A 14,597-nucleotide genomic window follows, 5' to 3' on the forward strand; every position below is an offset into this window, starting at 1 on the left:
GTGAGTCTGAACCTGCTGACCTGTAGTAACCTTTAGTGATGTCACAGATCAGTGATGTCAGAGGTCAGTGATGTCACCGTCTGTGTCCCAGATGCTGAGTGTGTGTGTGTGTGTGTTGTCATGGTAACTGCTGACTGATGTCCTCACTGCTGGTTAGCATCGTTAGCATCTCTCATTCAACACAATGGGCTCTGTTAGCAGTAAGCTAGCTGGTGAAGTGCCCTTGAGCAGAGAACAAGTGCAGATGACTGTTCTCAGAATATTACAAAACTTTCCAGGATGTTCCAGGACCTTCCATGACAGATCAATGTGGAGCCTTAAATTCAGTTTTTAGGTGGAATTTCCCTTTAAAGCTGCTTCACATTCCAGAGAGAGGGGGAGGAGTGTGTGTGTGTTGACACACTGCTAACCACACACACACAGCCAGATGTTGTTACCTGAGAACCAATCTGTGTGTGTGTGTGTGTGTGTGTTGGGGAAGGGAAGTTAAACGGGGGGGCGCTCTTCCTGTCGGGGGGGCTAACTAGAGTGCGTTTGTGTGGAAGAGGAAGACGTTCGTCTTCAGACTGTTTATGAATCTTCTGTCAGATGAAAAAGTTCTACTTTTTCTATTTCTGCCTGCTGTGTTTCCAGTCCAGTTAAATCTGCAGACAGTGAACACAAACCGTTCTGCTACTGTAGGCACAGGAATAAATATTAGAATAACCGCACCCTAACATGCACATGAAATCCGATTAGATAACAAGCAGTTTATTTAGTTCTGATTCAGATTAGAGCGATAAAAGCTAAAGTCAATATCAGGATTAATTGTCACATTTAATTCAGTAACGATTATAGTTCAGTTTTTATTTGTGTTATTTGTTTTTATTTTTTGAACTCGCAGACTTCCTCTCACTGTCTAATTTAAAAGTTTCATGTGTGAGCAGTCTGTGTACATCACCATATTACTATATTCACTGAATCAGTATCTGTTTTATCTCACTAAACAAAGTAATGCTCAGTTCAGTCAAAAGGACGATAGAAAACAAAATGAAACTCTTTTTCTATCATTCAGACGACACAGTGAACAAATCTGCTTTTCTTCTTCCAGACTGACAAACTGGTTTCAGACCAGTAAGAGTTAAAACCCCGGAGCTCAGCTGGGCACATAAATCTTTATCATAGATCTTTGCTTTATAGATAAATTATGAACAACATACATGAACAAACGAATGTTGATCTTTTTATTATTAAACCAGAGTTGTAGACCAAAGTGGACACATCTTTTAACAGTCGATAATTTCTTTATACCAAATAAATATTTTCAGCTGCTTTCTTCCATAAGTGAGCGACACAAATCTTTCAGCGAGCCTCACATGGTTCCCGTCACATCTCTCCCAGTTTAACCAGCTCTGATGCTTCTGTGTGCACACATGAATAAGGCCTCGAACCTCCAGCAGCACAAGACAAACTCGTGTCCTTCAGGTTTGTATTTCAGTGACTGTTCATGTTGCGCTGACGTGCTGCGGTACGCGTATTGTCTCATTTCCGGTCGCCGGTACTTGTGTGTTACTGGTAGCGTATTTAGCTGCTGTAGCTCATCCCACTTCATTAGATTCTTCATTACAGCAGCTAATTATCAATAGAGCCAGGACAGTGACTTTGGCATAGAAAATAAAATCTGGCACTGAAAAAGGAAACTTTAGCACTGAAACTTTTGTACTGGAAAAAGTTGTATTGGCACTGAAATATGGCCGATGTCAGCCATCGACCACTGAGCCCCGTTATTGTAACATTGTGATTTAAAAGCCCCCCCTTTAGTGAGTAAAATCTTGCTACTGAAAGTGCAATAAAAACTTTTTTAGATCATTTTAGATCATTTTAATAATCATATGATCTGCTTAATGACCGAAACCTACGCTGTACATTTACTGCCGCTAGACAAGTTGACTGCTAACCCGTCCGTCTGCTCCGACCGCCAACACCTGTCCGCTCCGAGTGCAGCCACTGTCCCTCTCTCTCTCGCTCGCCCACACACTCACTACACACCGCCAACCCGTTCTCATTCCCAGGTCGTCAAATACCAACGTTTTGTCCAACCCTTTAGCACAGCAGGCTCCAATATTAGACGCTCAGAGGAACTGCTCCGGCCGTCCATTCACTCCAATATTAACCTGACCGCGGCGCCATAACGGTCTCATCGGAGAACCGAGAACCCGCCACCCAGAAGGATTTTCCTCACTGGTTCCCATGTTAAGGTTTTCTTTCAATGATATCCTCAACATTTCTCAAAACTAAAACACGACAGTGTCCTTGATAATTCATCAATAAGATCAGTTTAGATTATTTCTCCTTCGATTCTGAGAAATAAAGTTTTTTTTGTCAGTTTTAGATAGCAGAAGGCTAGGCTACATTATCCATGATCCACCGCTGCAAAAAGAATCCAGCTCACCACTAAACCTGACGTCTGGTGGAAAATGTTTAAATTATTTAATAAATCAGCCACATACATAGGTGTTTTTGGGATGAAATGCTCCCTGATCTGACATGGTTTTGGGTTTATGTATAATATTTCCTGTTTTATTTTGAAAAGGTCTTTTCCATTCATGTGTCTGGTAGTTTTACTTCCTGTCCTTGTCTGCTTTTCCCGCCAGTTTTGATTGTTTGCGCCACACCTGTGTCTTGTTATCTCCCTTCACCTGAATGTATTTAGTCTGAGTACTTCACTTGTCTCTTTGTCTGATTGTCTTTTGTTGTCAAGCATTGGTTACCTGTCTGTTTTGTTGGAGTCACCTTGTTTCTCTTGAACCTTGTCTGGATTTTGGATCTTGGGCTTTGCCTGCTGTTGGTTGGATTTGTTTACCTTTGTTGGACTGCTTCCCTGATTTGACCCACTGCCTGCCTGAAATCTTTGTAAGCCTTTTGTATTTCATTAAATCATTGAACTGCTTGACATATTACAACATGATCCAGTGGAAGACTTTTTTTCTCTTCCTATTAGCTGTTTTTGGTATCAGTCGGTGGAGTCATGCCGAAGCTGTAAACCGCGCCTGTTTTGGCTAAAATATCTTAAATAAATAAACCATCATTTTACTTTTTCTTAACTGATATATTTTTACGACCCTATTTACAACACTACTTTGAAACCGGATGAACTACAACTGTGGTTCTGATTTGTATCAAGCTGCATGGCGGGCCTCTAGGGAATTGTAGTTTTTAGGAAATATTAGTGTTTTTCAAATGATTGGAAGTTGTTAATACTGAATTGAGAGCACATTGGGGAGTTTAAGCGCATGGTTAACATATATTTTTTGTAATCAAGTTTTAACAAATTTTTAAATTTATTATCCCGTGCTATATATATCTATATTGTACAACTGTCCTTCTGCGATAGAGAGAAATCAGTCTATTTAAATGATATATACTTATGCTGCAAAATAATTATTGCAATTAAATGTATTTACGTTGTGCGACTACCTCCTGCTGTGTCCTGTGCAATCAAATCTTTGTGCAATTCATCAATCTCTTATTGTAGTATAATGCTACACACCGTGTGTATTACAATTTCTGTGCAACTATTCATCTCATATCTGTATAAATGACAGAGGTGTGTGTGTGTGTGTGTGTGTGTGTGTAGTGTTTTATAGCTCTTATTTTCAAGAGCTCTGTAACAGTTGGTCCCATGTCGTAGCCTCTTTTGTTGCTGGATTAGAAGCCTTCGAACATGCACCAAGGTTCAAAGGTCAGTATCTCAAAGCAGGAGCCATGAAGAATCTTCATACTGATATATCTTACTCTCCAGGTTGTGACCTTTCCAACAACGTATCTGGTTTAGCTCCAGTGTATAAAATTAATTTAACCCCTAACCCAATTTAGTAGAACTTGTGACTAAAATGAGTCACCCTTTAGAGATTATTGTACACTACTGCTGACAATCTAGGGCATTACTACAGGCTTGGAGGAAGGCCTGAAGTGTCTGGGTTATAGCTAGAAAAAGACCAACTCCTCATTCACAGGTCATCAAATACCGAGGCATGCATAGGCTACAATTTTCACAACCCTAGAGATCTTTATGATCTTGGTTTTGGGATTTTTATGCCAGCATGACGTAGCCCGTTCAATTCAGAATCTGTTTCATTAGCCAATGCAAGCATCTGAAGAATGTGTGTCTTGGCAACACAGAATAAGACAACGGTAAGGTAACAATTAAATAAACAAATACAAAAATTAAATTGACATTTTTAAAATATATTTACAGAATGGAAAGTAATAGTTTTGAAATGTGATGTAAAACTTGAAAAATTGACAATACCACGAAAATATGGACTGTTCTATGGACAAAGAAATTTAAGTGTATATGAAGGTGACAAGCAAAAAATTAAATGACACGCATAAATAATTAAATTATGTAACAGTGGAGGTTGAATGCAATATAAAGTCCAGTTTGATTATATATGAATATATTCAGGTTTAGTTTTGAGAACTGCCGTTTTATCATTGAAAGAAAACCTTAACATGGGAATTACCAGTGAGGAAAATACTTCTGGGTGGCGGGTTCTCGGCTCTCCAGTGGGACTGCTGCTCACAGCGTCTTATAGCGCCGTGGCCAGGTTAATATTGGAGTGAATGGACGGCCGGAGGAGTTCGTCTGAGCGTCTAATATTGTCATGGATGGTTTTACATTGGAGTTAATTGAAAGCCCGGTGCGTCTCATACAGACAGATACAGCGTATCTTGTGCATCTGTATGAGACGCCAAGGGACACGACAAAACGTCAGTATTTGACGACCTGGGGATGAGAACGGGTTGGCACTGCCCTGTTCCTTAAAGGAGCCATGCTACTCTTATAACAAATAGGGAGGAAAAGTAAACAGAGTAGGTGAGGATGGGCTGTGAATGCCCCCCCGCCCAATCATTTTCCTTAACACACAACATTGAACATATTCAGCAGTTAAGAACATTTGAAGGTATTTGTTAAAACAGGAAAATCTAAATAAAATGAGCTGTTTCACATCTCTGCAACTTAAACACTTGTCTTCTGTCATTTCATTTAGAGCTGAAACGATTAGCCGATTAATCGATTGACAGAAAATTCAATTAATAATTGATTAATCATTTACATCAAACGTTCTCTGGTTCCACTTTCTCAGCTGTGAGAAGTTGTTTTTCAAACTTGGAGTTTAGCTAATTTTATCAGGCTGTTGGGATTTACAATGGTTAAAGGGCACCCACTTGTGTAGGCGCAATCAATTAATTATGACGGAATCAGAATTATCAATATTAATCATAAGTAACTTTAATAAAGTCATCGGGGCCCCACTCGATATGACTAGCCAATTGATTGAGTCTCATAAAATACACTATCAATTTGGAACTCCAAATTACCACCAATAGTTAGTAGGTTGAAAGATTTGGAGTTCAGCATAGAAAAGGTTGGCAAACTCATTCTTGTGAAACATTAAAGAGGCCAGCATAATTTTACACAAGCATTTATTAAAGATTATAAAGCAAAAACACGCAATACGAAGACTAACTCTAAATACACTAAACTACAGAACAAAGGGATTGTGTGTTTGTGTGCGCGCACGTGCGTACGTTTGTGTGTGTGAAGCGGGAACTTTAAGTTTTCTCCGCCGTGTATGTGGGTGTGTTTAAGTCAAATTAGAGGTGTGTGTGTGTGGTCTGTTTAGGATAACGGTGCCAAGTTAAAAGGAGTTAGTTAGCATGCAAAGACTGTCTGTGTGGAGGATAACACAAACTAACATCAACTTAGCATGTGGCTACCAGATAAACCTAAAAAAAGAATCTCTCTGATGGATCTGTGTATTGATGAATTGACTGATTGATTGATTGATGTATTGATTAATGTGTTCACAGCTTGTGTGTTGCGGTATAATGGATTCTCTCTGGTCTACGTACTCCTGCTGCTGCTGCTGCCGCTGCTGCCTGAACCCTCCACCTCCTCCACCTCAGGTACCGCGAGAGGCTCTCCAGTGTGTCTAAGTGCCAGTACATAGCCTTAGCCCTGCTGTTATTGTGGTTATCTTAATATTACTGTTGGTCGGGGCTGAATATGTATTGAAGCTGAGTGTAACAGTTCAGCAGGTCCATGTGTTGTGTTCGCTGACACTGAGGACTGATTCAAGGACTGAATCCGCAGTACTTCTGTGAATTTTATACTAAACAGTCTGTAAGATCTCACCTTGATTAGTTTAACTCTGAAGTCTCACATTATATATCAGATAATAACCCTAACCCTCTATCACTTTCATTGAAAACTCTTAATAGTTAGCGATCAGTTATTGAACGATTACAGCAAGAAAACCCTGTTTCATTGTTTGTATAAAGACCTGACTGTTGTTTTAAGACACACTTGAAAATCTGAACCGGTCCTTTAATCACTTTTTCATGTTTGAAGGCATCTCTCTGCCGGTATCCATGAACGTTAGCTAGCAGGCTAATTAGCTTAGAAACAGAGGTGTCCAATCACAGTTCAGAGCTGCAGTTTCTGACAAACGGAACAAAAGCAACTCAAACTGATAAATAATGATCAGAAAACAGCAGTTATTAAAACTACAGTCTAACGGACAGATTAAGAGCATGGACTCTAAAGTGGCCACGCCTTCATCAGTCTGCTTTGATACTGATCAATAATTTATTTTCTCTGAAGAGGAGTTTTAAGACAATCGTTCTTCTTTACATAAGCTGTTCTAATTTAACCCCTTCTGTTGGTTTCATCCTATAGGTGGAACATTGAGTAAAAACATCTACCAGCACATATATGTGGTTAACTTGTTTTATTCTCATAAATACTTTACTACTACTGGATGTAGTGATTCTCCTGTAACAGCAGCTCCACCCTCCTCACAAGTTCATGAGTTAAATTCAAAGGTTGATGGACAACCAGTGTGTTAACTTCAGTAACCAGGTAACAGCCATCTGATTTCTTGTATCACGTAAACCAGAAACATGGTTTCTGTGATTCAATTCAATGTATTTATTTATATAGCGCCAATTCATAACAGAAGTTATCTCATTGCACTGGGGTCGATGATTAGAGAAACCTGATTTATAGCCTGATGAAACCTGATGTAAAGAAATATAGATATAAATCATCCTCGTATTTCAAATAAATAAACTCCCGCACACTGTTGACTTGTTGTCCAGCTCCAGACAGTCCTGGATACGTATGAATATGTACATATATGGTTCAGGGATTTCCACCAGAAAAGTTGTTAGGCCTGGTGGCAAGTGTCTTTACAGTAAGGTAGGGCATGTTTGAGTGATGACATCATCATAATAACATGTTATTTAGTGATTATGTCATACCTGCTGTGGACTGACTGACAGAGGAAGGCACAATGATTTCATTAATACCAGGAAATAGACCAGACCCAACCTGTGTGTGTGTGTGTGTGTGTGTGTGTGTGTGTGTGTGTGTGGAGGGATAATCTCTCTGCTGCCTGAGGCACACACACACACACACACACACACAGCAGGTCTCAGGTGATGACAGGATGTGAGCTGTTTCCTGAAGGAGCTTCCTGAGGAAACACAGAGAATAGAGGCGGGGGGGTTTCTACAGGAAATGTGATGACTCACCGTGTGACATCTTGTGTGCTCCTGTTTGTCTCGAGGTCGTTTTTCTAAATGTGAAGGAAACCAAACAATCACTGTGGTAACTCATGTTTATATGAGTATAAGTACATATACATAGATCACGTGTGGTAAGTGCTGAACTTCGGACATGCGATAATATCTCATTTCCAGTTGCCGGTGCTTGTGTGTTACTGGTAGCATATTTTTGCTGCTCTAGCTAAACCCAATTCATTTTGTTAGGATTCTTCATTACAGCGGCTGCTATACATTTAAACGTACACTAGTTCTGCTCAAGCACTCATGGCTCTCTCCTTCTTTTAGCGACTTTCTTGTTAATCCCACAGTTGTTTACACACTTAAGTTTTGCAAGCTACCGTACTTTAGCTTAGCAGCTAGCGATAGTTTCTCTCTCTTCCTTTCAATTCAATGGGCTTTATTGGCATGGGACACAGATGTTTGCCAAAGAAAGTGTGAAATAAAAACATACAGAAACAGAAGGATTGTGATATTAAAATATATACAGATAAGTAAGATGGGATAATAATAATATACATTGTAGACTTGCAGTTAAAATACAAATGCTTCTTCTTCTCCTTTCGGCTGTTCCCTTTCAGGGGTCGCCACAGCGAATCATGTGCCTCCATCTAACCCTGTCCTCTGCGTCCTCTTCACTCACACCAGTTAGCTTCATGTCCTCTCTCACTACATCCATAAACCTCCTCTCTGGTCTTCCTCTAGACCTCCTGCCTGGCAGCTCCAGCCTCAGCATCCTTCTACCAATATATTCAGTCTCTCCTCTGGACACGTCCAAACCGCCTCGATCTGGCCTCTCTGACTTTATCTCCGAAACGTCTAACATGAGCTGTCCCTCTGATGTCCTCGTTCCTGATCCTGTCCGTCCTCGTCCCTCCCAAAGAGAACCTCAGCATCTTAAGCTCTGCTGCCTCCAGCTCTGCCTCTTGTCTTTTCTTCAGTGCCGCTGTCTCTAAGCTGTACAACATCGCTGGTCTCACCGCCGTCTCCAACACCTGTCCTTTCATTCCTGCTGAGACTCTTTTATCACACAACACACCTGACACTTTTCTCCACCCGCTCCAACCTGCTCGCACTCGCCTCTTCACCTCTTTCCCACAGTCTCCATCGCTCTGAACCGTTGACCCTAAGTACTTAAAGTCCTGCACCTTCTTCACCTCTGCTCCCTGTGACCTCACCGTTCCACCTGGGTCCCTCTCATTGACGCACCTGTATTCTGTCTTACTGCGGCTGAGCTTCATTCCTCTGTTTTCCAGAGCAGACCTCCATCTCTCTAGATTTTCCTCCACCTGCTCCACCTGCTCTCACTACAAATCACAATGTCATCCGCAAACATCACAGTCCATGGAGATTCCTGTCTAACCTCATCTGTCAGCCCGTCCGTCACCAGAGCAAACAAGAAGGGGCTCAGAGCCGATCCTTGATGCAGACCCACCTCCACCTTGAACTCCTCCGTCACACCTACAGCACACCTCACCGCGGTCTTACAGCTCTCATACCTGTCCTGCACCACTCTAACATACTTCTCTGCCACTCCAGACTTCCTCATACAATACCACAGCTGCTCTCTCGGCACCCTGTCATACGCTTTCTCTAAATCTACGAAGACACAATGCAACTCCCTATGACCTTCTCTGTACTTCTCCATCAGCATCCTCAGAGCAAATACTGCATCTGTTGTACTCTTTCTAGGCATGAAACCTGTTGCTGCTCACAGATGCTCACCTCTGCCCTTAGCCTAGCTTCCACGACTCTTTCCCACAGCTTCACTGTATCATCAGCTTTATTCCTCTGTAGCTGCACAGCTCTGCACATCTCCCTTGTTCTTAAAAACTGGCACCAGTACACTTCTCCTCCATTCCTCGGGCATCCTCTCACTCTCCAAGATCTGTTAAACAAACTAGTCAGAAACTCTACTGCCACCTCTCCTAGACACTTCCATACCTCCACAGGTATGTCATCAGGACCAACTGCCTTTCCACTCTTCATCCTCTTCAACGTCTTCCTCACTTCACTCTGCTAATCTTTGCTGCTTCCTGCTCCACACCGTCACCTCTTCTACTCTTCGTTCCCTTTCATTTTCCTCATTCATCAACTCTTCAAAGTACTCCTCCATCTTCCCATCACACTCCTGGCACCTGTCAGTACCTTTCCATCCTTATCTTTAATCACCCTAACCTGCAGCACATCCTTCCCATCTCTCTCTTTGTCTGGCCAACCTGTACAAATCCACCTGTCCCTCTTTAGTGTCCAACCTAGCATACAAGTCCTCATATGCTCTTTGTTTGGCCTTTGCCACCTCTACCATGACCTTACGCTGCATCTCCCTGTACTCCTGTCTACTCTCTTCAGTCCTCTCAGTGACCCTCTTCTTCTTAGCTAACCTCTTTCTCTGTATACAGTCCTGCACTTCCTCGTTCCACCACCAAGTCTCCTTGTCCACTTTCCTCTTTCCAGATGACACACCAAGTACCCTCCTACCCGTCTCCCTGATCACATCAGCTGTAGTGGTCCAGTCATCTGGGAGCACTTCCTGACCACCCAGAGTCTGTCTCAGCTCCTCCCTGAAAACTACACGACATTGTTCCTTTTTCAACTTCCACCACTTCGTCCTCTGCTCTGCCTTTGTCCTCTTCATCTTCCTCACCACCAGAGTCATTTTACACACTACCATCCTGTGTTGTCTGGCTACACTCTCCCCTACCACTACTTTACAGTCACTGGTCTCTTTCAGATTACAACGTCTACACAAGATGTAGTCCACCTGAGTGCTTCTACCTCCGCTCTTATATGTCACCCTATGTTCCTGCCTCTTCTGGAAGAAAGTGTTCACTACAGCCATTTCCATCCTCTTTGCAAAGTCTACCACCATCTGTCCTTCTGCGTTCCTGTCCTGAAGACCAAACCTGCCCATCACATTCTCATCACCTCTGTTCCCTTCACCTACATGCCCATTGAAATCTGCACCAATCACCACTCTCTCACCTGTGGGGATGCTCTGCATCACTTCATCTAACTCACTCCAGAACTTCTCCTTCTCTTCTAACTCACATCCTACCTGTGGGGCATAACCACTCACAACACTGAACATCACCCCTTCAATTTCCAGCTTCAGACTCATCAACCTGTCTGATACTCTTTTCACCTCTAGAACATTCCTCACAAACTCCTCTTTCAGGATAACTCCTACTCCGTTTCTCTTCCTATCTGACCCATGGTAGAACAACTTGAACCCTGCTCCTAAGCTTCTAGCCTTGCTACCTTTCCACCTGGTCTCCTGGACACACAGTATGTCCACCTTCCTTCTCTGCATCATGTCAATCAACTCTCTAGCTTTCCCTGTCATAGTCCCAACATTCAAAGTCCCTACTGTCAGTCCTACATTCTTAGCTTTCCTCTTCTCTCTCTGCCTACGAACACACCTTCCTCCTCTCCTTCTTCGTCTTTGACCAACAGTAGTCCAATTTCCACCGGTACCCTGTAGGTCAACAGCACCGGTGGCGGTCGTTGTTAACCCGGGCCCCGACCGATCCGGTATGGAAGTCATTGTCACGATTTGCATTTTTAATTTGGCATGTGTTTTACGTCGGATGCCCTTCCTGACACAACCCTCTGCATTTATCCAGACTTGGGACTGGCACAAGAAGACTCTGGCTTGTGGCCCCATGCAAAACTAAATGCGGCAACATTTGTTTGTGTGTCTAGTTTATTCACTGTCCCTCAGGTTGTGGCCTGTTGTTGTTATTGGGCAGCAAGATCTGCCCTGTCTCCTGTTTCTCTCTGTCTCTCTGCCTGTCTCTCTGATGGCCGCCCCCCCTGAGTCTGGTTCTGCTCGAGGTTTCTGCCTCTTAAAGGAAGTTTTTTTTCTTGCCACTGTGGCCAAGTGCTTGCTCATGGTGGGATTTGTTGGGTCTCTTGTTGGGAAAAGTGCAATGAGATAACTTCTGTTATGAATTGGCGCTATATAAATAAATAAATAAATAAATTGAATGTGTATGTGAGTATATATGAGTATAAGTCCATGTTTATATGAGTTTTAGGTTTAGGGACAATTGAAGTTTATTAAAGTGAAGTACATTGAAGTAAACTAACGTGAAGTACAGTGAAGTGAATCAGGCTTCACTGTTTTTCTTTTTCTCTGCTGATATCATTGTCTCCAGATCTTATTTATTTATTAATTTACTTTTAAAAATATTTTCATAACTAACAGGAAGTACAGCCAAAGTTACTAAAATAAGAGTCATGTTTTTGCTGTGGTCTGTTCCACCACTTTACCTTCACTGTGATGAAAACCTGCAGGTGTGACTGACAGCAGGTGAATCCCCTGATCTGATGCTATGTATCCCTGAGGAACAGCTCTGTTTATCTTTCTCCATGTTAACATCACTTCCTGTCTCTGCCAGGTTTTCAAATTAAAGTCAGGTTAAAGCAGTGTTGTTTGTTTCCTAGGTAACACATGTCGCTGTGTGATGGTGGTGTGTGTCTCCAGTTTCCTCTTCCTGTTACTGCAGTCCTTCTTCCAGCTGACCACTGCAACACTGCAGCCCGAGTACAACTGTAAGATAGACCTGTCTGTCTGTTCACCTGTCTGACTGTTCACCTGTCTGTCTCTCTGTGTATTGATGACCTGTCTGTCTGCAGGTACGTCGTGGCAGAAAGCTCTCGGTCAGCTCGGCCTGGTGAGGTAAGAATGACATCATGTGTCCACCTTTTTACTGTCAGACAATAATTAGTTAATACCCTAATCAATCAATCTCATCAATCATTTATAATGTGAATATCTGTCTTCCACATCAACAAGCCGACACCTCTGATCTACAGTCAGCAGCAAACACACACACAGAAACACAGAAACACACACACAGAAACACAGAAACACACACACAGAAACACAGAAACACACACACAGAAACACAGAAACACACACACACACAGAAACACACACACACACAGAAACAGAAACACACACACAGCTGTTTCTGTTCCCAGTTAAAACTTTCTGACTCACATCAGAGACGAACAGCAGACATGTGGTTTTCTGTGTGTGTGTGTGTTTCTGTTTGTGTGTTTCTGTGTGTGTGTGTTGCTGACTCAGCTCCTGTAAAAGTCAAACATCAGTTTATGATTTAATAAATTTAGGGGGAGGCGTGTTTGTTTCGGACGAGGCCTCACGAAGACTTTCTTCACGTGCTTTTCTTCTGAAACTTTTCATTTGTTTTTTTGGTGTTTTTCTAACTTTTCTAAGATTTTCTGAAGCGTTTGTTGATTTTGCATCTCAGCGTGTTTCCAGGTGTTTCCAGGTGTTGGGAAGTTCTACTGCATGTGTTTTTTAAAAGTAATATAAAGCCTTCAGTGTCTCCAGAGGGAGCTGAAGGGGCTGGGTAACGTAGGTAACGTAGGTAACGTAGGTAACGTAGGTAACGTAGGTAACGTAGGCTCCGGGTTCTGACAAGGAATAAAACAAACGATCGATCGAGCATCGATTTGGATATTCTTTTTTTTAAAAACTGTCAATCATGAGTCTGACGGAGTCACGTGATAAATCTGTGGCTTTAATGTTACTGAAGCATTTCTGAGTGTTTATGAAGTTTTCTCTGAAACTTTTCTTTCAGGAGCTTTTCTGGAAATTCTTGAGTTTTTGAAGCTTTCGTCGGTGTTTCTGAAGCATTGCTGTTGCTTTTCTTGAAGTTTTTCTTGGAGTGAGTCTCTTGTGTTTATGAATCTTGTCGCTTTGTTCATGAAAGAAATTCAGCTTTTTTTGAGTGTCTGAATCTTTTCTGGATTATTTCTCACATGTTATTGAAACATTTGTTTTCATTGATCAGAAGAGATTTTCTTCCTTTTTATAAAATCGTTTGGATCCAGAGACTTTCGTCTGACCTCAAACAGATTTAAAATACAAACAGTCCTTGTCTGAGAACTTGCACATATACTGAGATATATACACCACTGCTCAAACGCCTGTTATCTCGATGTTTTTCTTCTTTCCTTCACTAACGGCTGTTTTAACAGATAAAACATAATTATTTACATTTGAAAGCGTTTTAGAATAATCGAATGATTAAAACGTCGATGTCCCCACAGTGTTGCATGACAGCAGAGAATACTGTTGGAACCATTTTTCCCCCAAATACGATTTTTAATTTGTTTTCCAGTCCAGAAAAGCATAAATGGCCCTAGATCATTGTTGAACGGTGCAACTGGGCTCTACATATTTTGGGAGCCGTTTGTCTCTGGGCCCTCTGCAGTCTCCTCGGTGGGGACACTGAACAGGTTTAAACTGTGATTGTCCGTCCTCAGTATGTTCGGCTGCTGGTCTGTGATCCAGCTCCAGCGGTGCTGACCTGGACTCGCCTGCTGTTTCTACTGTGAAGGTTTAAGAACAGCTTTGCTAAAGCAGCACGCCTGTTAACTCCAGCTTGTTATTGTGCTTTGACACTGAACCAGGAACCTGTTCCTGTTTAAATCTGCACAGATTTTAATGCTCAGCTTCCAGTTTCTTATATTCTTATTTAACTGTTGCTCGGATCATCTTTATCTCTTTCTGCCCTTTCAGTCCTCAGTCTGGTTGAACCATTGTACAGCTTTTTGATCTCCATGTACAAAACATTACTTTTTTTGCAAACCCTTCATATGAAATAACATCTATTTGTAAAGAGGACTTTCTACAACTTAAAAGCACGAAAGACCATCTGACTGTACCAAATCAAGCTTTTGTGGCAGTCGACTGCAAACGTTTGAGCGGTGTGTGTGTGTGTGTGTGTGTGTGTGTGTGTATATATATATGTAATTATTCTAACTGCAGACTGTCAGAGTGGTCACATGACTCTTCAACCCAAACAGCTGTTCTTCTTCTTCTTCTCTGCTGATGCTCAAATGTTTTCATAACAACCAGGAAGTACGGACAAAACTACCAAAATAAAAGCCATGTTGTTGTAGCGACATCTGATCTTCTGAGAGTGTGTGTGTGTGTGTGTGTGTGTGTG

General features: G+C 41.9%; 1 protein-coding gene across 1 annotated transcript in view; it reads left to right on the top strand.

The window, feature by feature from the left end:
- The window catches only part of LOC122866769 (piezo-type mechanosensitive ion channel component 2-like), a 77,662-nt gene that overhangs the window by 3,388 nt on the left and 59,677 nt on the right, over positions 1-14,597 (top strand). Inside the window, exons 2-4 of the mRNA XM_044176853.1 lie at positions 5,857-5,952; positions 12,061-12,168; positions 12,253-12,295. Of these exons, the coding sequence (XP_044032788.1) occupies positions 5,857-5,952; positions 12,061-12,168; positions 12,253-12,295 (247 nt within the window). The remainder of the gene's footprint in view (positions 1-5,856; positions 5,953-12,060; positions 12,169-12,252; positions 12,296-14,597) is intronic.

This window comes from Siniperca chuatsi, linkage group LG19 (assembly GCF_020085105.1).
Source record: "Siniperca chuatsi isolate FFG_IHB_CAS linkage group LG19, ASM2008510v1, whole genome shotgun sequence".
Lineage (NCBI taxonomy): Eukaryota > Metazoa > Chordata > Actinopteri > Centrarchiformes > Sinipercidae > Siniperca > Siniperca chuatsi.